The sequence below is a fragment of the Typopeltis vanoorti genome, chromosome 21 (genome assembly GCF_054136105.1).
Source record: "Typopeltis vanoorti isolate ZY-2024b chromosome 21, IOZ_Tvanoo_1.0, whole genome shotgun sequence".
NCBI lineage: Eukaryota > Metazoa > Arthropoda > Arachnida > Uropygi > Thelyphonidae > Typopeltis > Typopeltis vanoorti.
This window is the reverse complement of record NC_143569.1, coordinates 78,006,409-78,033,476: the sequence shown is the minus strand read 5'-3', so window position 1 is coordinate 78,033,476 and position 27,068 is coordinate 78,006,409. Positions and strand designations below refer to the sequence as shown.

At 35.8% G+C, this 27,068-nt stretch overlaps 1 protein-coding gene across 3 annotated transcripts in view; it reads right to left on the bottom strand.

Moving 5' to 3' along the window:
- The window catches only part of tzn (hydroxyacylglutathione hydrolase tenzing norgay), an 85,338-nt gene that overhangs the window by 12,225 nt on the left and 46,045 nt on the right, over window positions 1-27,068 (bottom strand). For all 3 annotated transcript variants that reach the window (XM_090411698.1, XM_090411697.1, XM_090411699.1), the window contains exons 5-6: window positions 1,790-1,895; window positions 1,579-1,682 (exon numbers count right to left, since the gene is read on the bottom strand). In XM_090411698.1, the coding sequence (XP_090267824.1) occupies window positions 1,579-1,682; window positions 1,790-1,895 (210 nt within the window). The remainder of the gene's footprint in view (window positions 1-1,578; window positions 1,683-1,789; window positions 1,896-27,068) is intronic.

Here is a 27,068-nt window from a genome sequence, read left to right as displayed (position 1 = left end):
GGTTTACAAAAACACCTATATTTTTTAAGAAATATAATCATAATTGTGGTTTTTCGTACATAAAAAAAAAAAAGAAAGTTATTTCAATGTCAATGGTTTCATAAAATCTAATAGATTCGTCTGACGGTATAATGTCTTAGGGTAATAAGAGGTTGATGTTCATGGAAACTGATGCTGGGAATTCCACAAGGCTGTTTTTTTTCACCCAACCTTTTCGTTCTATATATATCAATGGCCTACTCTAGCTGACTGCCAATCCAATGCATGGTCTGCTAATGACAGCACAATGCATTCCTTTGCATTCAACATACCTTGTGTGCTATGTGAACCACCACAATCTCCATGAACATCAACCTCTTATTACCCTAAATTCTGATCTAAAAATAGGGTTCACAGATAGCCTTGTCAATTTCAATTCTAGCAAACACATACATGCATGCACGCACGCGCGCGCGCGCACACACGCACACACACACTATTTCCCACAAAAAAAAAAAAAAAAAGAACCTTTTTCTTCCAGTGTGACAACATCCAAATCTCTAGACAAGATGAAACTTTTCTTCTTGGAATTATCCTAACATCAAATTTCTTTCTCTATCTCAGCATAAACATATTACAGTTATTGCTCCTTAGCATCCAAAAAATTAGAATCTTTTTTAGTCAATATATTACTTCACCTCCAAAGAGGTATTAACTTGCTACATATCATAATCCAACAAACAACTGACTACTGTTCTCATATTTGAAGTACTGTTCCTGAGCATGCTATCTAAAAGTACTTGATATAGTACAGCAAAGAGCGATTCACTTTCCATTGCTTACATCCTATAAATAATTCAATCACCAATGTTGACATCTGAAATGGCATCAATGTAAACTACAAACAACAATCTCATATATCATAAATACTCCTAAACAAATCCAGTTAAATTGCTGAAGCAAATATAGCAAGAAAATCAGCAATAAAAGAAATGGAAAATAGGCAAGGGCATAAAAAACAACCATTCTCAAGGAAGAACCTACAAAAAAAAAAGAGTAAAACAGTTCAGCTATTTTCAGTGAAAATGGCAAATAAAATAAGGAAAGAAATCAGCTAAAAAGATCAAACTTGCAATATACAAGACTGTGATTAACCCTGGTTTAATTTATGGCAATTCAATAATAATGCTCACAGATGTCTCAATAACTAAGTATCTCATAATGATACCAGGATAACCTCTTTTGAATAAAATCTACAATTTTTAAATCCTTTCCTTTAGTGTTACATGGTGATCAGCACTCATTTCAGATAAACTATGGAGACTACAACTGTGTTAGAAATAATTACTTTAGGGAAATTAAAGTAATTATTTCTAACACAGTTGTAGTCTACAATTTTTAGAGCTTTTTTTTTCATCACTACTTCAAACAGATTCTGTGGTAAGCCAAATGTGTAGTCACTTCTTCAAGAAAAATAAATAAATAAAAACATGAGTGAAGTGCTCTCTTTATGAAGTATTCCTTTTGTTCTTTTCAAATTAATTACAAAATATGTCATAACTTCAATTTCAAATCAAAGCATGAAGGAATAAAACTTACAGTATTGTCTGGCAAGGATCCCAAGACCTGTACTAAAGCTTTATACATTTGATCAGGTGTTCCCTCAAAAAATCTTCCGCAACCAGCTACAAACAGAGTATCACCTAAAATTTGAGAATTAGAAAATCAGTCAAGCAAGCTAAATCCAATTAGAAACTATTCATCAGTTCATCCTAAATTTTATTCAAATATAATTCCACATCATATTTACCTGTGAAAACAGCAGGATCTTGGCCTTCAGATCCTGTGACATAATAGCATATATGTCCGCTGGTATGGCAAGGAGTTGAAAGACATTTGACATTTAAAGAACCAAGCTAGAAATACAGAAATTAAAATGTTGCTTAACTTATGACAGCTATACTGTTTTGGCCTATCATAGTATCCTGCAATATACTATGACAGTCCTTACAATAAAGGAAATGAAGAGATGATCAGCATTATCCAAAGTCTGGAAAAGGTTATGGATGTAATTTTGATTAGATCCATAGTTTTGAGATTTTTTTTAATATTTAATTATTACCAAATTAATTTCTTCATTTATGTAAACAGAAATAGGGGATATTAAAAATCCATCCTTATTTCATAGCTGAACATGTATACAGAAACTTGGAAAGTTTCTAAGTTTTTATGCACATGTTCAGCTATGAAATATTAAATGAATCGTTAATTCCCTACATCTGCTTATTTTAACATGGCTGAAATAGAATGAAGCCTTTCAGGTTTTTTTTTTTTTTTTTTTGAAAATTTCAGTTATCTATTTTAATTGTTATGGCACTGCATAAACAAAGCTGGTATTGTGGCAAGTGAACTAAATAAATTCATATGGAAAAGATAGAAATTAGTTAAAATACAAACTAACTGTATATGAGACAGTGTTCTAACCAATTTCAACTTGTGGATCTGGGAGTTGGGTTTTAGAAGTAAAGCAGCTGACCAGCAGTTGACTAGAGACCACAGATATGAGATCTGAGAAAAATTAGGAGAGTGAACAGATGGCATCAATGACAATATCATATTAAAAATAAAGACAATGGGAAGGTACTTGATATTGTTAATATTCAGGAATGCATGAGCAGATCCCAATCTCTGGTAGTATGGTCAATTAAACATAATGGGAGAGGAAAGATTAGAAAAGTAGGTGTTTGTTGCTAGGATGGCAGAGAAAAGACCCATAGGAAGACTAAGATCAAGATTGACACGTAGTTAGAAGTACCTTAGAAGACTGAAATATAAGATCTAGAAATATTAGCGTCCTGGCAGATAACAGACTAATTTAGAGGAAAATTGTCAATAGGACGTTGATAATGTATACTTTTCATTTAGTATCATAGTATCTGAACATATCAGAAATTTGATAATGATGATACTGCATATCCTCCTCCACATAATGCCATCATTTCATGATTACCCAGTGTGCCTTTATTAAGCCTGCTAGCTCTCATCTTTATACCTGACAATGGCAAGAAAAAAAATAACACATCTACACTCATGTTGTCAGTACATCTCTGTGTGAAATATAACTTAGTTACAAGCTAAGTATATTCCATTCTTTGAATCTGCAAAATATTAGCTGATTATTAAAGTAGAGACTGAATCATAAACAATTTTTTACAATATGCCTACTATTCCACTAACTGCTAAAGAATGGGCAAAAAATTTATTTTTATTACTAATTACTACTATATAATCAAACATGGAATTTTTTAAGCCCACCTCAAGCCTCCAAAATAAGCAGGTATCTATCACCTAAAGACATTTACAAGTATCTATTCCCATGGTGGGATTTGAACTCATGGTCTGCTGGATGGAGTGCAGGTATACAATTCACTCACCTACCAGATCAGTGATAAAATAATACAGATTCATCATAATGTTTTGGAATATATTTCCTCAAGGAGTGTACCAGATATTACAGTTTAACACAATTAAGGCTTCAGGACTAGTTTCAGATTACTCTTCTTTTCCTCAAATAGTCTATTGTTTATCAAGTCCCTGATTTCAGAGACTTGTATTCAAAAATCAGGTTTAATTTATGGCTGGGAGTTAGGTTTTTTTATTATTATGGGCGACTCCAGGATGTCCTTAGACTCATCGAGGGAGGCCCTAAACATCATGTCCACACATATATACAACATTCTCACAGTATCTATCATACCTTGCCTTGAACTCACTCACCATCATAGCACTACAACAGACTCTGCCAGCTTATTACACTCATTTACCACTCTAAAAGTAAAGAACTCAGCTCTAACACCCTTACTAACCACACTCTTGCCCAGCTTCCATAGATATTCCCCTAGTTCTCCCACCACCAGTCCTGATCTCAAAAATATCCTCTAAATTAATCCTATAGAAACCCCTTTAGCAATTTGAATGTCTCAATCATATCTCCCCTTTTCCGCCTATCAACTAATTTCTGCAACCCATAAATCTTCAACTGTTCTCATAAGGTTCATTCCATAGACATGCTATCATCTTGGTCACTCGCCTCTGGATCCTCTGCACCTCCTCCCCATCAAGAAGAAACCTAGGTGACCAAATCTGGGCACAGTAGTCGAGATGAGGTCTTATCAAGGCTTGGTACAGAGGTACAATAACTTGCTTGTCTCTGCTCGTGAAAGTATTTTTCAACAACCAAGTGAGTTGATGAGCTGATTTAGTCACTTTTGCAATGTGTCCCATAAACTTCATCTCCCTGTCCACCAACATTCCCAAGTCCCTGGCCTCATCAATCTCCTGGAGTGCAGTTCCACCAATGTGGTATACTGCTGCTAATCTTTTCACCCCAAAATGCATAACCTTACATTTTGTCATTTTAAATTGACATCCATTCTCCTTAGTCCAGAACTCCAATCTATCCATGTCATCCTGCAAGATTTTGACATCTTCTGCATTCACTATTGCAGAAGATGTCAAAATCTACCCAACTACTGATGATGCAAAGTTGGGTAGGCACCCTACCCAACTTTGCATCATCAGCGAACAAATGAACTGTTCCTCTTAGATCCTTCCCTATATCGTTAATGAACAAATTAAACAGCAGTGGTCCAAGAACAGAACCCTGTGGCACACCACTAGTCACAGGCTGTTTTTTGGACTCTACTCCTGAATAAACTATTCTCTGATATCTCTCCATCAACCACCCACCTATCCATCTCACCAACCCTATATCCATTCCCATATGTTGCAGTTTACGGATAAGGCATTTGACAGGATGTGGTATCCTGTCAAATGCCTTAGCCAGGTCCAGCAGTATCACTGTAAACGCATTACCCTTATCCAGTTCAGCCATCACTGGGTTATAAAACTTGAGCTAGTTACTGAGACATGATCTACCCTTCACAAAGCCATGCTGTATCTCCACCATACAGTATCTCATTTTCATCAATCCATTCCTGTATTTTTCCCTTGACTACTTTCTCAAAGACCTTGAAAACGACTCCTGATATGCTGATTGGTCGGTAATCTGCAACAGTAGTCTTGGATCCTCCTTTATGCAGTGGAAATATTTTCCCCTCTTTCCACACCTTCGGGACTAAACCAAACCCAAGACTCAGATTAAACAACATGGTCAAGGGCACTGATAATTCTTTAGCCGCTTCACGTAAGACCTGTGCCGGTATACCATCCAATCCCACAGATGTATTCACATTAAGGTTCTGTAATAGACTATTCACCTCCACTTCATTCATCACAATTCCCATATAAACTAATGGTTCCTTCATATTTTCAATGTCACCACCTGGATGATATACTCTTGCAAAGCGCTCACTCAGTAATTCCACTATATCGACTGATTCAGTGACCTCCCTACCATCATCATTCCTTAAAATCATTCTGCCGTGTACAGTTTTTTTTTGCTTGCAGCATATTGAAAGAACTGTTTGGGATTCTCTTTAGCTTGCATAGCTAGTTTCCTTTCATAATCTGCTTTTGCTTTTTTTACCACACTCATTACCCTTCTGGCCTGCGCTTTATACCATTCGTGTGCCTGCAGGTCACCTTTCTCTTTAAATTCCCTCCACAGTTGTTTCTTTTTTTGCAGCTCAAGCTTAATGGTGTTATTCATCCATTTAACCCCTACTTGTTTTACTAATTCAGACCCTAGGTATACAACCTCCTGTAAATGCTCCTTGACCACTTCCCATGCTCTATTGACATCCAGCACTTGTAGTTTTACATGCCACGGCACTGAACCAAGCAATCTCCTAAGCTTGTCATACTTGCCAGCAAGGTAATTCCACATATACCTTGTCTTAATCAAAAATTCTACACCTTTAACCACCTCCCAGGTGGTTAAAGGTGTGGAATTTTATGTTATAAGGTGTGGAACCTTATGATCACTCTCACCAATAGGTGGCAACATGGTCATATTCATTACAGTCAAATTCTCAGATGCTATTACCAGGTCAAGCACTCTCAAACCCCTAGTATTTTCAATTACATGCTGTCTGAGATAGTTATCCCTTAGGTTAGAAATAAAGTTAATCAAAATTTTTCTCATAACCTTCAAGCCTATCAGGGTTATGAGAAAAATTAGAGAATTGATCAGATGGTATCAATGATAGAATCATTAAACATGAAGGTATTAGAAAAAACTCAATATCATAAGTATTCAAACACATCAGTAGAGATAATCCAAGAAAGTAATGTATGCTTCATATACATGTTATTTCAGTTGTATTCAAATGTTATTTCAGTTTCAATGGGTATTTTGCATCCATGCACTTAGCGATGAGTAAATACATCAAGGATAGTAAGGGGTTTAAACAGAATGGGAGAGGAAAGGTTAGAAAAATAGATGCTTGATGCCAAGATAGCAGAAAAGAAGAAGAAGAAAAAAAGAACATATTCTAGGTGAAATAATGCAGTTAATAATACCCCAAACCCAAGAAAAAAACCAACAAGATAAGACAATACTGGAAACTTAACTAATAACCGATTAATTTGAAAGAAATTTCTGATGGTAATAATTTGTTAATTAATTATATAGCACTGTTAACATAGTATCTGTACATACACATCTTGATGGTATACATTAGGAAGTGATAACAGAGGATTTTGGTATTTTTTGGTTGAAAATGAATTTTCAGTTCAGGAATCATACTGGAAAAAAAAACCATGTAAAGCTTGATTGTATGTGGGTTGTATGTGTAATTAAAAGTTTCATTTGTTGGACAAAGACAGTTATATCATCATACAAACCTCTAGTTACATGGATATTGGATTATAGTTCACAGCTTTACTCATTCAGGTTTTTAATGTGAAGAGAATCCAAGTATTCAGAGAAGATTTATAAATGCATGGAAGCATTTTTATCATGATAATTATTTGGTTGAGTGCAATTTACTTAATGACTTGATAAATCCCCCTCCCTTTCCACACATTTAAGTTGGAACAGCCAACATAACAAACAGCAGGAATTTGTGGCATCCTAAATCAGGCTCCGCTAGTGGGCATACTGAAAAGATAGCAGAGAGAAGAGTTACTGCTAGGATTGGAAAATATATGGAATGGCTTTCATTCCATGTATTTTTGGAATCACAGGATTGCATACGAGACGAATTTATGTCCATTAAGAAAGAATTAATAGCCAGCCTGGTTGGCTGAGTGATTAGTGTATCTGCTGTCCAACCAAGAGGCTGTGGGCTCGAACTTGCCAGTGGCATGGATGTTTGTGATTGTCCTACTAATGCTATGTGAAAATGGCATCTGCCATCCTAACATAAGGTATCACTCCGAAACCCTATGAGTACTGGAGTGACAATACAGCATTCAGTTATGTCAGATGTGAATAACTAAGAAAGAAAGAATTATGGTTGGAGATTAATGAAAAACTTAGGTATAATGATTATCTAATTTAGTACTGTAGAACATGTCAGTATTGCTGTTATACATTCTGTAAATTATGAACACAAATATGAATGTGCAAAAAATAAAATATAGGTATTAATATAAATAAAGGATATAAGGATGGAGAAGAAGAAGAAGATAAATGTTGAATGTGAATATACACAAGCCAAACCTATATATATGAGATGCTCGAGTTATGTATACTAAGTAATCATACTGTGGTGAATTCCTGGATGAAAGTAAAAAATAATAATATAATGATATATTGTGCTGTGCAAATTTCTCATTTTCTCCTGCTATTTAGAATAAAAGTTTATGTAACAACATAATGAAAATACTAATTGAGTGCATTTAGTTTTATCTATTAACAATTAGGCAAATAAAACTTTCTAATGGATGTGAACTACAAGATTTTGTAACGAGGAGCCGGCCTGGTTGGATGAGTGGTTAGAGTATCTGCTCTCCAGCCAAAAGGCTGCAGGTTCGAATCTCACCACGAGCATAGATCTTTTTGATTGTCTGTGAAAATGCTAGTGGTGGTGGTGGTGGTGGTTAGTAGATGGCATTGGTGTAGATGGAGAGTTGTAGAGTAGGTGTCCTCCCTCGGTGAGTCTTTGGACTCCTTAGAGGTGTCACGTACTAATCATAATAATAATAATGAATTCAGTATCTGAAAATAAAGATATGCACAAATATACATGAATCAGCCTGAGGATATAAATTAGTTACTGATGACATAACTGCAAATTGATTACATAATTCCAAATTTTAAGCTGAGTTAAACTTGGATGTAACTCATATGATTAACTAAGATTAACTCATATTACATCTGACTTAATCTTAGATGTAATGCTCTTATGCATATGCTCTTACATCGGAGTTAATCTTAGATATAAGAGTATGTGAAGGTTTGAATTAATCCAGCCATGCTGAGTGAAAACTTGGCATGCCAGTCCCAAGCCCAGATAAATCGGGAGGGTTGAGCATAGGGCTAGCAACCCAGTTTCAGAAAAACAAATTTTGTTATGCAAACTGAAAACTTCCAAAATGTGATACTGGATGAAGAAAATAGAATACAAGCTGCCAGGAACATGAGGCACCTCTGTGAAAGTCCTTCTGGGGAAGCACAGGTGCAGAAGAAAGTGACAGACACCTTATCAAAACACAAACTTAGACTGGGATGTTGGAATGTTAGAACGATTTTTGAAACTGGGAAAACATACCTAGTCTCAAGAGTTCTAGAAAAATACAGATTAGAAATAATGGCATTAAGTGAAACGAGATGAATAGGAACTGGAAAAATCAAATTAAACTCTGGTTGCTACTTAATCTACTCTGGGAACCGAAATACGAATGACCACACAAAGAAAGTTGCACGAGTGATGGCAAAGAACGCACATGGTGCACTAATGGAGTGGAACCCAATACAGGAAAGAATACTAAACACTAGATTTAAAGCAGCAGAACATTACAATAACTGCTATATATGCACCAACAAACAATGCAATCCAGGAAGAAATGGATAATTTGTAACATGCTACAGAGAAGTATAGAAACAACAAATAAGAAAGATATGCAACTTATAATTGGAGACTTTAATGCTAAGGTCGGAAATGATAATACTAATAAAGAAACTGCTATAGGAAAGTAAGCAAAAGGAGAAATAAATGAAAATGGAGAGTTATTTATAGACTTTTGTATATTCAACCAGTTTGTAATAGGAAGGAGTCTCTTCCAGCAAAAAAATACATAAGTGGACATGGATAGCACCAGATAGGAGGACAAAGAACCAAATAGACCACATACTTATAACAAGGAATTGGAGAAAATCACTCTTCCTGGATGTCAGAGTTAAAAAAAGGAGCCGAGGCATATTCAGTTCACTTTCTCCTAACAGCCACCATCATCATCATCAAATTCCTGGCATGTACCCTCAAGGGGTGTACAGGATACGACAGTACTACATGAAAAAATTACATCATTACTAACTTCCTATCTACAATTTTCCTCCAAATCAGTCTGTTACTTGTCAAGACTCCAACATTATCAGATCTTATATTTCTATCGTCTAAGGCACTTTGTACCGTATCAATTCACCTATATCTTGGTCTTCCTCTGGGTCGTTTTCCTGCCAACCTGGCAGAGAACACTTGTTTTGCTAATCTTTCCTCTCCCATTCTATTTAAGTGACCATACTACCTGAGATTAGCTCTGCTAATGCATTCCTGGATGCTGACAATGTCAAGTTCTTTCCTAATATCCTCATTTTTAATATGATATTGCCATTGATGCCATCTGTTCATGCTTCTAATCTTTCTAAGGACTCTCATATCTGCGGTCTCTAGTCTTTGGTCAAGTGTTTTACTTCTGACCCGGCTCTCAGATGCATAAGTTAAAACTGGTTTGAACACTGTCTTGTATACAGCTAATTTAGTGTTCCGACTAATTTCTTTCTTATTCCATATGAATTTATTCAATTGACTTCCCACCATACCAGCTTTGTTGATTCTGTTGTCTATTTCTATATTTAATTTACCATCTTCAGTAAAAATCGTGCCTAAGTAGCTGAAATGTTTTACTTGTTCCACAGGTTCTCCATTCACAACACAATTGACATTTTCAATGATTCTGCCTATTTTCATTGTCTTCGTCTTTTTATTGCTGACCTTCATACCATATCTATTACAACAGCTATTCAATTTAGTCAGAGAATCTTGCAGACTTGTAGCAGATTTATTTAGAAGTATAACATCATCCGCATAAAGCAAAGGGCTGACATTAACATCTCCAATTTTGATATCAGGTTTAATACCACATTCCTTCATAATGTGATCCATATAGATAATGAATAACAGAGAGGATAATGTACATCCTTGTCTCACACCAGATTTAACATTAAACCATCTTCCTGTACTTCCTTCAATTCTAACTGCTGACTTACAACTCAAATAAAGACTAAGTATTGCTTGATATAATGCCCCATTGACACCATATAACTGGAGCGTATTGAATAGCTTCTCTCTTGGCACCTTGTCATATGCCTTTTCCAAATCGACAAAACTTAAATACAGATCTTTGTTATATTCCCATGATTTCTCCACTATTTGTTGTAAAGTGAAGATCTGATCCTGACAGCCTCTATTTAACTTGAATCCAGCTTGCTCTTCACCAAGCTTTTCTTCCACAATTCTTCTCAACCGTTTCTCAAGTATACTTGCATATATCTTACCAGGAATGCTCAGTAGGGAAATACCTCTATAATTCTCACATTCAGTTTTATTTCCCTTTTTATATATGGGTACTATGAGAGCTCTACTCCAATCGTCTGGAATTCGTCCCTCTGTCCAGGCATTCTGAACTATGCAGTGCAGCCACTGTAAAACGTTTATACCACCATACTTCAGCATTTCTGGTCGAATATCATCTAATCCTGCTGCCTTTCGACATTTCAAGCCTTTGGCTTTTTCTATTTGAAGAATGATTATGTAATCCTGACTGCTTGCCTGGTCAGTGTTTTTTTATCACTGTGCTGTCATCACTGCTTGTTTCATTTAGCAGTTTTTCAAAGTAATTACTCCATACTTCAAGGATATCTTTTTCTCCTGTTTTCATGTCACCTTTATCATCTCTAATTCCTTTTACAGCACTCTTTCCTCCATTTCTAAGCTTCTTCAACAACCTCCAGAATATTTTGCCACCTTCTTGATATTTATTTTCTATATTCTTGCCAAAGTCCTCCCATGACTTTTGTTTAGCTAGTTTTACACACTGTTTAGGTTTCTTACATTTGTTTCTGTATTCTGTAAGAGTAAAAGCTGACTTATTTGCCAGGAACTTTTGATATGCTTTATTCTTTTCCTTCACTGCCTCTTTAACTTCCTGTGTCCACCAGGGAGTTCTGATTTTTTTATCCTTGCACACCTCACCACATGCCTCTCTGGCAGAATCAATTAATGTTTTTCTTCAGAGTTTGTCACTGAATCTCCAAGGTTTGATTCCTGTTCTCAAACTCTTTCATTTTCTTTTCAATAATCTTTCTGTATTTTAGTCTACAGTTCACATCTGAGAGCTGCTCAACTTTTATTCGCTTTAGAACTTTCTTACATGTTATTCTTTTCAATATGAAATTCAATTTTATCCTGCTCAAGACTAAATAGTGATCACTTCCAATTTCAAATCCTGTGTACACTCTGGTGTCCTGCACCAGAGAGACAGCTACCATAAAAGTAAAAATATTTAAAAATAAACAAACAATGAACAATAGGAAGAGGTTTAGAACTGAAAAACTCAAAAACAAAGAGATTAGAAATAATTTACAACTCTACAGGATAAATGGGATAAACTCGAAAAAAGAGGAGGAGATAACATAGAGAAAAAATGGACAAAGATTAAAGACTTACTAATAAGCACATCAGAAAAAAATATTGGGATTTCGAACTAATACAGACAAAGGATGGATATCAGAAAACACTAAATTAAAAATAGAGGGGAGAGAGAGAGAGAGAGAGAGAGAGAGAGATAGAATAAAAGAGAAACTGTTACAGACTGGCGAACATGTTGAACAAGAACAAGCAGAAAGATATAAAGCAATTAACAAAGAAATAAAAAGAAGTGCATGAAAGGAAGAGGTTTAAGATGCTGAATATACAAACGACACTGGAAAGTTGTATGACATAACAAGGAAATTAAGTGGAAAAAGAAATAAATGGATAGTTCCTATATACAGTAAAGAAGGAAAACTATTATTAAATGAAAAATAACAAATAAACAGATGGGTAGAATTCTTCTTGGAAAAATTTCAAGAAACGACTGATGGCGACCAGAGTCTAGGATTAAATGAACAAAATGCATTGTTGGATATAAATTTGAATGAAATAACAGAAATAGAAATTACAAAAGCAATAACTCAAATCAAAACAGGTAAAGCACCAGGAGCAGGTAACAAACCAAGTATACTAAAAGCAAATCCAAAACTTATAGCAGAGATATTATATCCCTTACTAAATGAGATATTGGAGTTATTGGGCAGGGAAACTAATATTGAAAAGGTTGAGTGTAAGAGAGAGAAACTTTAGCACTGATTGTGTATCTATTGATCCTTATAGGCAGAATAAATTGCAGAAGAGAGGGGATAAAAATCGGCATAGGACTACGGTAGTTAGTGACTTATGTTTCAGTTCTAAAGCCGGTACAAGATCTAGAGGGAATCTGCAATTTTTGTATACCAATGCTAGAAGCATTCGAAATAAGAGAGAAGAATTTTTGGCATTAGTCAGTGAAATCTCACCAAAAGTTGTAGGCATTAGTGAAACTTGGCTGTCAGCAGAAGATGTGGTCACTGGAATTGAATGTGGTGGGTACAGTATTTTCAGGGAGGATAGAGAAGATAGAACAGGAGGAGGAGTACTGTTGATGATAGCTGATGTGTTGCAGCCAGAGAAAGTAGTATATCATGATGATAGACATGTGAATGAGAGTTCATTTGAGGCAGTCTGGTGTGAAATAGTGACCAATGCAACCAAATATACAGTTGGATGCTGCTATAGGCCAGGGAGTACAGCGGGAGATATTGAATTCATGCATCAGCAACTTAGTGCAATGAGTGAAGGCTTAGTGATTATTATGGGGAATTTTAATTATGGTGATATCAATTGGAAGGAGGAAATATCACGTAGCAAAAAGGAAATGGAGTTCATACATCTTCTACGAGATAATTACTTGAAACAGCATGTAACTGAAGGGACACGTGGTGTGAGAGTGTTGGACCTGGTTATTGGTTCAGAGGTTATATGCATAAGTAAGGTGTCCTCGTTACCTCCAGTTGGTGAAAGCGATCATGTGGTATTGACATGGGAGGTTGCAAAATCTGTGGATTTTTCTATTAAGAAGGGGTATGTACGGAACTACAGGTTAGGCAATTATAACAAGCTACGGAGTGAGCTTGCAGCCATCCCATGGCAGAACATATTGCAAGGGAAAGATGTTAGCAGTGCTTGGGATAAAATCAGCGGGTATCTGAGGAAAGCAATATCAGATTGTGTCCCCATGGTCAGGAGGTCAAACAAGGCAGGCATTAGATGGATGAGCAGTAGTATCAAGCTTGAACTGCAAAAAAAGAAAATGTTATGGAGAATTTACAAGGAGAAAGGCGATCAGGACACCCATGAGCAGTACAAGGCTCAAGCTAGGAAGGTTACCAGCATAGTAAGAAAAGCTAAATCAGAATATGATTATGAGAAGAAGAATTATTATCAGATTATGATTATGAGATTATGAGAAGACCTTAGCCAAAGAGATCAAGGGTAATCCCAAAGAGTTCTTCCGCTATGTGGCAAGTAAGAGGAAGAATGACTTCGGAAGGATAACCTTAGTGGGTGCTGATGGTATTGAGGTGACAAAATCAGATGTAATAGTCGAGTTACTGAGTGATCACTTTTCAAAAGTCTATCACCCAAGTGAGGATATCTCTATACCTATAGCAATACCTAATGTGAGAATTGAAGCTAAAGAATCAGAGGTATTAAATATATTGCAAAACTTAAATGCAAACACTGCGGTAGGATTAGATGGAATATCAGCTCGGGTGTTGCGTGAATATGCAAATGAATTGTCAACCCCTCTTACCTGGATATTTAATTCAAGTTTGAACTCTGGTATGGTCCCTAGGGAGTGGAAGTTAGGCAAAGTGGTTCCTTTGCATAAGGGTGGCTCTAAAACTGCAGTATTGAATTACAGACCAATCACCATCTCAGGAGTAGTGGTAAAAGTATTGGAAAAGTTGGTTAAAGACAAAATTCAAGAATGGGTGGATCAGGATATGATACTCTATAGAGGCCAACATGGTTTTGTTAAAGGTAGATCCTGCCTTAGCAATCTATTAACTATTCATAATAGAATAACATCTGAGTTGGACAAAGGAACTGGCTACACAGTGGTACTTCTGATTTTGCTAAGGCTTTTGACAGGATACCCCATAGAACACTGTTACGCAAATTGGAGCAGATGGGAATGGATATTAAATTGGTGATATGGATAGGAGAATGGCTCAGGGAGAGATACCATAAGGTGGTGTATGGAGGAGCCGAGTCCAGAATGAGGCAGGTGACCAGTGGTGTGCCTCAGGGCTCTGTGCTTGGGCCAATGTTGTTTAATTTGTATATAAATGATATAGGAAACGGCTTAAAGGGAGATATTCAGTTGTTTGCTGATGATGCAAAGTTGTGTAGTGCAATAAAAAATCAAGCTGATGTTGAAAGTTTGCAGGAGGATTTAAATAAGCTGGTAAAATGGGCAAAAGAAAATGGATGTCAGTTCAATGTGGAAAAGTGTAAAGTCATGCATTTTGGGATTAAAAGATTACCAGCTGTGTACTACATCGATGGAAAGGTACTCCAAGAGATTGATGAGGCTAGGGACTTAGGGGTATTGGTAGATAGGGAGATGAAGTTCAGAGGACACATTGCTAAGGTGTCCAAGATTGCACATAGGATTACTTGGTTGTTGAGGAACACACTGACATCCAGAGATAAAGAGGTTATTATTCCCCTTTATAAAGCATTGATACTTCCACATTTGGATTACTGTGCTCAGGTCTGGTCACCTGGATTCCTTGGAGATGAGGAGGCTGTGGAGAGGGTTCAGAGAAGAGTGACCAAGTTGGTGAGTGATATAAAAAATGCTCCCTACATTGATAGATTGAGAGCTTGTGGATTGCAGAGATTGGTTGATAGACGAAGAAGAGGGGATATGATAGAAACATTCAAATTACTAAAAGGTTTTTATAGGATTGATGCAGGGGAAATGTTTCAGCTGTGTGATAGTGATGGAAGAACAAGAGGTCATCTCTGGAAATTAAAGAAGGGTGTGGTTAACAAAGGTGTCAGAACAAGGTTTTTTGCCTGGAGGGTGGTGAATGAGTGGAATTCATTGCCTGACTTAGTTGTGAGCTCTTCATCTGTAAATGAATTCAAGAAGAGATATGACAGATATTGTTGTTGCTAGTTTGGGTCTCCCGCGATGAGTCTACTGACTCCATGGAGATACCCGTAATAATAATAATAATAATAATAATAATATGGCAAAAAGAAGAGTGGCCTAAGGAATGGAATACTGGATTCCTGGTTAAATTATCCAAAAAAAGGAACATATCTGAATGCAAAAATTGGAGAGGTATAACATTGTTGAGTGTTATAGTAAAATACTAGCAAGGATAATATTAGAAAGAATCAAAAGAGAAATAGAAAAACAACTAAGACCAGAACAGGCTGGATTTAGAGCCAATAGATCATGCACCAAGCACACTGCTACTTTACGAATTATCATAGAACAATCATTGGAATGGCAAGCAAACTTATATTTAAATTTTATCGATTTCCCAGAAAAAATATTAAGAATAATTAAAAAAATGTATGAAGATTTTGAAATTAAAGTAATATATACAAATACTCTCTCAGAACCATTTAAAACAAACACAGGAGTAAGGCAAGGTTGTATACTTTCCCCTACTATGTTTTTAATTATCATACTCTGGGTGATGTGAAAAGTGTCACAGGATTACAATGGTTACTTCAAAACCAACTCCACAATCTAGATTTTGCAGATGATGATATCTGCTTACTTTCACAGAAATACCAACACATATAGAACAAAAAAACAACAACACTTGTAGAAATAGCCAAAAAAGTTGGTCTTAGGATAAATAAAACAATGTTGATGAAAATAAATGCGAAGCAAAATAAACAAATAACAACAGAAGAAACACCGCTTAAAGAAGTAGAACAGTTTATATACCTTGGTTCAATAGTATCAATAAAAGGAGGAATTATTGAAGATATAAATAGAAGGAAACAGTTGGTTTATTCAACTTTCAACCAACTTAGAAATATTTGGAAAAACAAGAACTTGTCTGTAAAAATAAAATGAGAATATTTAACTCAAATGTAAAGGCAATACTCACATATGGATCAGAAACGTGGATGTTAAAACAAAAAAAATAGTTAACAATGTCCAAGTCTTCCTAAACAAGTGTTTAAGAATGATACTGGGAATATATTGGCCAATACAAATATAAACGAAGAACTATGGTAGAGAACAAACCAGAAATCCATGTTGCAACAGATACGCAAAAGGAAATGGAGGTGGTTGAAGGCATGTGTTGAGGAAAGAAGATAAAATAATAGTAAAACAAGCTCTAGATTGGAACACACACAGGGTAAAAGAAGACGGGGAAGGCCAAGAGAAACATGGAAAAGAACAATACTGAAAGAAATAGCAAATATTAATAAAAACTGGAACCAAATAAAAGCAGAAGCAAAAAACAGAGTCCAGTTGAAAATCGTGGTGGAAGACCTATGCTCCCAGGTGGAGTAAAGAGGATTTGAATTAAATTTTGATTGTTAAATGGCAAAAATCCAATTTAACCTAAGGGAGATAAAAAAAAACCAGTTCTTGGTGTCCATCCTGTTGTTTTCTTTGTTCATCTTTTGTCATTCATTCTCATCACACCTACCCAGCATCATTTGTTGCCTTTTATACTGCTCAAAACAATTAGAGGATATTTTGGTTTTCTTGTAAATTATAAAGTTATAAAAATAATTTAAAAATGTAACACATTTATTTAAAAATATTCTTAATATACAACAGTGTAGAACATGCAACTGTGCACAAAATGATGTTAAGACTTGTCGAAATGCGTCTTAGCCATATTAGCATGTGGGGGTATAAAAGCATGGCTTGTTGCTCACTTCCACAGAAAAGACAATATAAACCTATACAAACATGCAGGTGAAAAACTGAAAGATAGATTCCCCAAAATTATTTAATAAGGTTTGAATTACTGGAAAAATTCTTAGCTGTTGGAAAAAGCATGGTTAAACCAAATTATAAACAAAATTTATAATTTGAAAAGAAATAGGATGAATGTAATAACTATAGGGAATTAGATTACTAAATTAGGTTACAAAATATATGCACAGATATTAATCCCCAAACCAGCCATGACGTCTATAGACATCCAGCTAAATCTGGATAGGATTCTGTAACACCCGTTGAACAAAATGGATAAGAAGTGCAATTTAGTCTCACTATTTCATTCATGTCACTGATAGGGAGGTTAAAAGAGAAGTTAACAATACTGTAGAAAACAAACCACTAGAAGAACAAAATGAAAACTGATCTTGAATATATCTACTTTCTACTTGAATAACTGAAAAAGAGATGAGCATTTCAAAAACGCAAGTGACCTTTATTGATTACGAAAAAATAAAAGCTGCTTATAAAAAATTGTTTAAAATATTAACTTAATTTAAATATGCCAAACCGTCTCTTACTGTCAATTAAAAATAAACAGCTGTCAAGGAACAATATATGAATGGAAAGACATATCAAGAGGAGTATAACTATGTGTAATCTATCACCTCTACTTTTCAACACACACACACACACACACACACACACACACACACACACACACACACACACACACACACACACACACACACACACACACACACACACTCTATATATAAAATAAAAATAATAATTATTATTTTTTCCAGAGTATAATCTAGACAGCAGATTCCATTTGTAATATAAATGAATCCATGAAATTACACATTGCTATCTGCAGATGACCAAACTGTATGTACCTACATGAGATGATTTACAAAAGTGAGATCCCAGAACGGGATGCTTAAGGGTCAAAGCTGTATAACTGAGAGGAGACCTTCACATAGCCTTTAAAGGAATGCGGAGAACCGACCAGGGCTTCTGACCTAATGTCCAATCCTCACCTTCTCGTGGTGCACCCTGTTGGGTATCTACCTGGATACTGAACAAACGAGGATGGGCTGGGAATTTGGGATTTACCCGACCAAATTGTATTCTTATTGGTTAAACCAAAATAAAAAATGATGGTACGACATGACAAAATTTCATGCTGGCTGGGGCATCGCCCGTTTAAACAAGGCCCCCGTTCTTTTTGGCAGGGAACCAGGGCGAGCAGTGAAAAGTCAGCTACTGGAACAAATCTCAAAACAAACCCCAACTTAACATCACCAGAGTTAAAGATCGGTACTATCAACATAAGAAGCCTGAATGGCAAAGAAATGGAGCTAGCTGAGGAATTAGATAAGTACCAGATCGAAATAATAGGGGTGACTGAAACAAAAAAGACAAAAACTAGTGAGATCTTTCTGAGCAATAAATACAAAATGTTATATTCAGGCAATGACAATCAAGGAAAAGAAGGAGTAACCATAGTATTCAAAACAAAATACGAGGCTAATCTTCTTGAATGGCAGTCAGTCTCAAGTAGAGTAATGTGGGCAAATATGAGAATGGGGAACTGGACAACGAGACTTATTTGTGCCTATGGTTCCACAGAAGGTTCTACTAAGGTAGAAGTGGAGGAATTTTTTGAGGCTTTAGAAAAAGCAACTGACACGATGAAAAAGGAAAAGTTGGTCCTTGTTGGAGATCTAAATAGCAGAGTAGGAAATTATTGTCAGACATACAAAAATATTTTGGGAAAATTTGGAGAAAAGAGCAAAGCTAATAATAATGGCAAATATCTGTTGGATTTCTGCTCAGGACATGGACTGGTTATTACTAACACCATGTTCCAACATCAAAATGTGCACAAATTCACATGGAGAGAAGAGGCAAGGAATAAGAAAAGTCTCATTGACTATGTTATTGTTGATAGTGATGTTTTCTCTCTGGTGCAGGACACTAGAGCGTACAGAGGATTTGAAATTGGAAGAGATCACTATTTAGTCTTGAGCAGGATAAAATTGAATTTCATATTGAAAAGAATAACACGTAAGAAAGTTTTAAAGCGAATAAAAGTTGAGCAGCTCTCAGATGTGAATTGCAGACTAAAATACACAAAGATTATTGAAGAAAAAATGAAAGAGTTTGAGAACAGGGATCAAACCTTGGAGAATCAGTGGAAAACTCTGAAGGAAACATTGATTGATTCTGCCAGAGAGGCATGTGGTGAGGTTGTCTGCAAGGGTAAAAAAATCAGAACTCCCTGGTGGACACAGTAAGTTAAAGAGGCAGTGAAGGAAAAGAAGAAAGCATATCAAAAGTTCCTGTGAAATAAGTCAGCTTGTGCTCTTAGAGAATACAGAAACAAATGCAAGAATGCTAAACACTGTGTAAAACTAGCTAAACAAAAGTCATGGTAAGACTTTGGCAAGAATATAGAAAATAAATATCAAGAAGGTGGCAAAATATTCTGGAGGTTGTTGAAGAAGCTTAGGAATGGAGGAAAGAGTGCTGTAAAAGGACTTAGAGATGATAAAGGTGACATGAAAAAAAGGGAGAAAAAGATATCCTTGAAATATGAAGTAATTACTTTGAAAAACTGCTAAACGAAACAAGCAGTGATGACAGCGCAGTGGTAAAAAACTGACCAGGCATGCAGTCAGGAATACATATCCATACTTGAAGTAGAAAAAGCCATCAAAGGCTTGAAATGTGGAAAGGCAGCAGGAGTAGGTGATATTCGACCAGAAATGCTGAAGTATGGTGGTATAAGAGTCTTACAGTGGCTGCACTGCATAGTTCAGAAAGCCTGGACAGAGGGATGAATTCCCGATGATTACAGTAGAGCTCTCATAGTACCATATATAAAAAGGGAAATAAAACTGAATGTGAGAATTACAGAGGTATTTCCCTACTGAGTGTTCCTGGCAAGATCTATGCAAGTATACTTGAGAAACTGTTGAGAAGAATTGTGGAAGAAAAGCTTGATGAAGAACAAGCTGGATTCAGGCCAAATAGAGGCTGTCAGGATCAGATCTTCACTTTACGACAAATAGTCGAGAAAACATGAGAATATAACAAAGATCTGTATTTAAGTTTTGTCGATTTGGAAAAGGCATATGACAAGGTGCAAAGAGAGAAGCTATTCAATACACTACAGTTATATGGTGTCAATGGGGCATTATATCAAGCAATACATAGTCTTTATTTGAGTTGTAAGTCAGCAGTTAGAATTGAAGGAAGTACAGGAAGACGGTTTAATGTTAAATCTGGTGTGAGACAAGGATGTACATTATCCCCTCTGTTATTCATTATCTATATGGATCACATTATGAAGGAAAGTGGTAAACCTGATATCAAAATTGGAGATGTTAATGTCAGCTCTTTGCTTTATGCGGATGATGTTATACTTCTAAATAAATCCGCTACAAGTCTGCAAGATTCTCTGACTAAATTGAATAGTTGTTGTAATAGATATGGTGTGAAGATCGGCAATAAAAAGACAAAGACAATGAAAATAGGCAAAATCATTGAAAATGTCAACTGTGTTGTGAATGGAGAACCTGTGGAACAAGTGAAATATTTCAGCTACTTAGGCACGATGTTTACTGAAGATGGTAAATTAAATATAGAAATAGACAACAGAATCAGCAAAGCTGGTATGGTAGGAAGTCAATTGAATAAATTCATATGTAATAAGAGAGAAATTAGTCAGAACACTAAATTAGCTGTATACAAGATAGTGTTCAAACCAGTTTTAACTTATGGATCTGAGAGCTGGGTCAGAATTAAAACACTTGACCAAAGACTAGAGACCGCAGATATGAGAGTCCTTAGAAAGATTAGAGGCATGAACAGATGGCATCAATGGCAATATCATATTAAAAATGAGGATATTAGGAAAGAACTTGACATTGTCAACATCCAGGAATGCGTTAGCAGAGCTAATCTCAGGTGGTATGGTCACCTAAACAGAATGGGTGAAGAAAGATTAGCAAAACAAGTGTTCTCTGCCAGGTTGGCAGCAAAACGACCCAGAGGAAGACCAAGGTATAGGTGGATTGATACGGTACAAAGTGTCTTAGACGATAGAAATATAAGATCTGATAATGTTTAAGCCTTGACAAGTAACAGACTGATTTGGAGGAAAATTGTAGATAGGAAGTTAGAAATGATGTAATTTTTTTCATGTAGTACTATCGTATCCTGTACACCCCTTGAGGATGTATGGCAGGAATTTGATGATGATGAGATCCCAGAATAGTATAATATGAAAATATTCAAAGAACAAATGGCTTTCAGAAGAGAAACAGTATTAGATAATAAAATATTAGAACAAGCTCAGATACCTGAGATGTGCTTTATTATAGAAAGACAAGAAAGATATAAAGATTAAAATATGAAGTTCTGCTAAAGTAAATGGCATGATAAATAATATATTTAAACCATCCCTAGTAAAAACATGACAGATAAGCTCATATCTAAACCATCTCTATTACGAGGATATTAGGAAAGAACTGTTGGTCTAGCTACTCATTGATGACGCCTCAAAAAAGGCTGAAACCGGTCTGGATAGTGACCTTCCACCATAATGTAATAACAGCATACATTTCCTAGGAAATGTGTTTTTACATTATGGGAAATACCTAAGAATAGCGATCAGAACTTCACCACCTTTGCTACGAGTTGTCTGGTATTGTACTACGTACTAGGGTCACTTGCATTAGCTCACGCTAGTGGTCGCCGATACTTTATAGTTTACTATATTCAGCAAGAAACTCTCTGATTCCAATCTTTGAGTTTATTTGGTTTTAATACAATGTGGGATTTAATATCCCCTTAATTTAAATAATGTTTATATTGCCGAAATGAAGCTTATTAGCTCTTTATATTTAAGCATCTCTATTATACTTTCATATAAGATGAAAAATGTATTCTGCATAAATGAAATTCCTCAGCGGGATATACACCATATGAGACCAAAAAAAATGAAATTTTACAATCATTGAATATAACATCAACAAATTATTACATAAGACAATGTAAAGAAAACATACAGAACATCCAACTCAAATGGACAACAGCAAACCACAAAATTATTGTATAAATATAAAATAAATGGAATAAAGAAGAAGAAACTGTGTGAAAAACTATGTAACACTGAAAGCAGAAATAGGTAAACTAGCACCATATACCTATTTCTGCTTTCAGTATCCATATAATTCATGTCGAGGCTTCCAGTTCCCTTCTCAGTCTATCATAATCACCTGTCTTATAGATTTAAAAAGGGAAAAAAATTCAAAGCTCTCACGTGATTCTCCACTTCCCAAACTGCATGGTCACTCTACCAGACAAAATACTTAACTCATTTATATAGATTCTCAGACACTATCATTAGGCCCAATATTCCTTGAGCACAAGTCCCAGCTGTAGCTTTTGTAGATCTTACCGCAGCTTATGACACAGTCTAGAGGCATGGCAGTCTGCAAGTTGCTCCATGCAGTCTCCCATGCAAAACAATAGCAAAACTAACCGATTACATGCTAAGCAACCACCTATTCCAAGTGTGTATGGACGAGAACAAAAGTAAAGTAAACAAAGAATACTGCATAATGGACTACCACAAGGGTCAGTTCTGGCTTTCTTCCTTTTTAACTATTATACATCACAGATTTGCCTAATACAGCCTCCAAGAAGTTTTTCTATGCTGATGACATTGCTCTAGCCACCAGACACATCAATTTTACTACAATGGAAGATACACTAAAAAATGACCTTGCAGTCCTAGATGAATATTTCAGCAAGTTTCATGCTTCCACCTGAAAAATAACCAGGCTAACAAAGAACTCATGGTCTACTTCAACCACAAACTGCTACACTACAACTGATTCCCGAAATATCTGGGCGTCACTCTAGATAGAACACTATCTTTTAAACCACATCTCATTAACACAGCATCCAAGCATTTTGGATGCTGTGTTAATGAGATGAAAACAAGAAACAATATACTGCAAAAGCTATGTAGAACAACTTGGGGGTGCCTCAGCAACAACGCTTCGCTGCACTGCTCTTGGCCTCGTTTACTCTACAGCTGAATACTGCTCACTCCTATGGCTGAACAGTGCCCATGTGTATTTGGTTGATGCCCAGCTTAACACCACTATGCGACTTATTTCTGGAACTGTAAAATCAACCCCAACCTACTGGCTCCCAGTGCTAAGCAACATCCTGCCTCCACACATCCAACTTTCTTCTACATGAATACATCAAAATCATGGAAATCCAAAATCTTCCAATCCATGAAGACATCCCATCCCTAGAAATAAACAGGCTAAAGTCAAGGCACCCTCCAATCTTAACAGCAAAAAATCTTGCAGAGACAAGTTTCAACATGAAGAAGTGGAAAGACTCCTGGTGTAACACTTCAACAGGGATCTTCCATGAATTAGTGGACCCAACACAGATACCTTCGGGTTTGACCTACCTTGGAAAACTTGGTCTGCCCTTAACCGAATCCGCACCAACCATGGCAGATGTGCAGACCACCTTTACAAATGGGGCATGATTGCCTCACCCAGGTGCGACTGTGGATCGCCCTGCCAGACAATTAATCATATTACAGCAGAATGTGTCCAACGTGCATAAAGTGGAAACCTGTCAGACTTCATCCATGCTACACCAAGTGCAGTCGACTGGATAATCAACATAGACATTCAGTTGCAGCCTATTCTTGATTCTTGAGTGTCTCTTAACTGTATTATGTCTTATTATTGTACAGTCTATTATTATGTCCATATATATTAAGGATTAATGTAATGTAACTTTTCATGTGTGAGCCATACGCTAAATAAATAAATAATAAATAATCCCATCTTACATCAGTCTCAAACCCATTGCCTGTATTGCTCACACCACAACTATTTTGAATCTCTACTATGGTTGGATTTAATCCCTCTGCAATCATTAGCAATACTCCCCAACACTCACCTTTGTCATTTTGTCCTATTTGTCATTCATGAATACACTCTCCATCATATTCTAGCTAACAGAAGAGGATACCTGTAAGCTCAGTCTCTTCTGTGAGACTGAGCTAACCTCTTCTGTTAGCTAGGTCTTACTAATGAGAATTTCTGGTCTCATCTAATATACCAGAGCTGCAAATTCATTGCTTTATTCCTGATGCTGCTGGCATTAGTGAGCATGCATGATAACCAACACCAGGCTGATGTGTAAATGCAAAGTAGATGAGACCAGAAATTCTCATTAGTAAGACCTAGCTAACAGAAGAGGATACCTGTAAGCTCAGTCTCTTCTGTGAGACTGAGCTAACCTCTTCTGTTAGCTAGGTCTTACTAATGAGAATTTCTGGTCTCATCTAATATACCAGAGCTGCAAATTCATTGCTTTATTCCTGATGCTGCTGGCATTAGTGAGCATGCATGATAACCAACACCAGGCTGATGTGTATGCAAAGTAACTCTTAAAACATGAATGGTTGCAATAAGCAATCCAAGTTGATTCATAACCAAATTCTTTATCCCACTACTGCAGTCAGGTTTCTTGTCTGACAAAACTTGTCCAACCATCCTTATAGTGATCCCTTCCATGATATCATTCATTCATTTACTCTCATCTCAGTCATGTGTGTACAAGCTCTCATACAGCCACCCTGTCATACAGTTTTCTTATCTGTTTTCACTCTTTCACTGAATAACAATTTATTCAAACATCTACAACAAATCTCATTCAAGTGTACAACATCTTGCAAGTAAAAATCCATCAAAAACAAGTAAAAATCCATCAAAAACACTCCATATATATCAACATACTGCACCATTTGTGCTGCAGTATGTGCAATGAAGAATTGGCTCTCTTAGTTTATTCATGTCATACAGTGGAAAAAGGCTCACAGTATTGAATTTTTTGATATTTTTCCCTCATTCAAGTCTTTCATATCTTCTCTCATAACATCTCTCTTTTCAGGTCATTTGTTTTAACTAATACAATGACATCTTCTCTTGCATATAGCATGCCATGGCACTGAATGTCTTAGCTTCCAGAAAAGATGCTTTTGTTATTCAATCATGTAACACACCTTTTATGATAGAATCAACTATATATATCATCAAATCCTTTTTTTTTTGTTCTTTCACATCTTGTGCCACCCTCCCATTACTATTTTGTCTCCTCTATTAATTTTCCTGATAAAGCTCTCTCTCAAAAAACTTGAAAATTTCATTTTTCTTGCTCCTAGATTCATTTGGACTGGAACAATTCTTCATTCCAGTCCAAATATCTTGTCAATACAATTATAAACAACAATAGGAAATTTATAACTGTACTGATGATGTCTTATGATACTTAAGATGAAATATTTACATATTATTAAAAAGTTAATCACTGTGGCATACGTGTGAATTTATAGTTAATATTTCATTCTGTGCATCTCAATTATTGAAATTAATTTTTTTTTTTTTTTTAGGATATTAACTGATATATGAAAATATACCATGCAATCTAATCTTTATTTCAATAAAGACAAATAAATTCTGTGATTACAATGGCACCGAAGTAAGATGCCTTTCAAACTGATTTCTAGTAGTACCAGTTTCAGTTGCCCAAAGATGCTACAATGTCACTAACAATGTAATTTAATACACATTTATCTGAGGGAGAAAAAGCCTGCTGACATAACTTGTAAGTTGCTACATATAACTTATTGAGTTTCTTTTGTACTGCCACAAACAGAATAAAAATTTTAGCTGCTAGAAATTAGGAGTTTGGAAACAGATAAATCAATCTATGAACTGGAATATTTACGGATGTCGTCATCACAAAATAGCAGGAAATTATTAAAATATATTAATTTTACTAAAAGTATCAGTAGTTTGATTAAATAATAGGATACATAACTTCAAAGACAGTGATTTCAAAAATATACATAAAAAGTATGTCATCATATTGCTGTTATCTAAAAAGCCCAAGCGTTGTGGTTTTTTAAGGTTCTAAATTTCGTTTAAATCATCCATCCAACCAGAGTAGATTGTGATATCAGTAGCGAACAAATTAATCTGAACACTCACGTTTTAAAGATAAATTTTAATTTCACAAGAAAATAAGTACAAAAATTAAACTCCAACTTTACCTAATAATTTATGTATTCCTCTGTTCCTAATAAGTTCATTAATTCACTTAGGCTTGGACTCTACCAAAGCAGAACATATTTTTCTTATTTCTGCATAACCATACTTTTATAATGGATTCAATATTATGTTATCCTTTGTATCACAATTTAATTTTCCAAGTCTCTTTTTTACTATGGCCCACAAATTTTCTATTGGGTTTATGTCAGGAGTGTTACCTGACCACTGAAGCAATTGGAATGCTTTCACTGTTTTTTGAAGTATGGCATGGAGCGAGATCCTGTTGGAAGACGAGTTCTTTGTCTTTCTGGATCTGTGGGACCACTCTTTTCCCCATTATTTTTATGTACTGGTTACTTTTCATCATAATGTCAACAGGCAAAAGTTCCTGTCCCATCATGTGTAAAACAGTGGGCAGGAGAAGTCTTTTCAGCTGCTGATTTGCAAATGCAGAATACTCCCTCTCCTTGGACAAAAAAATGGCTCTCATCTGAGAATATGACCTCCTTTCACTTCTCAACAATCCAATCTTTGTACAATTTGCCACTGGAGCCTCTTTTTCCACATAGCCTTTGTCAACAGTTGTTTCTCTTTTGGTCTGTGGGCAGTCCTCCCTGCTTCCAACAATCTTCAACGAACTGTCACGTCAGACATTTTGCTTTTCCAAACTAGTAAAATCTTGAGTGTGTGTAGTTTTCCTAACCTAAACCTCTTTAAAAT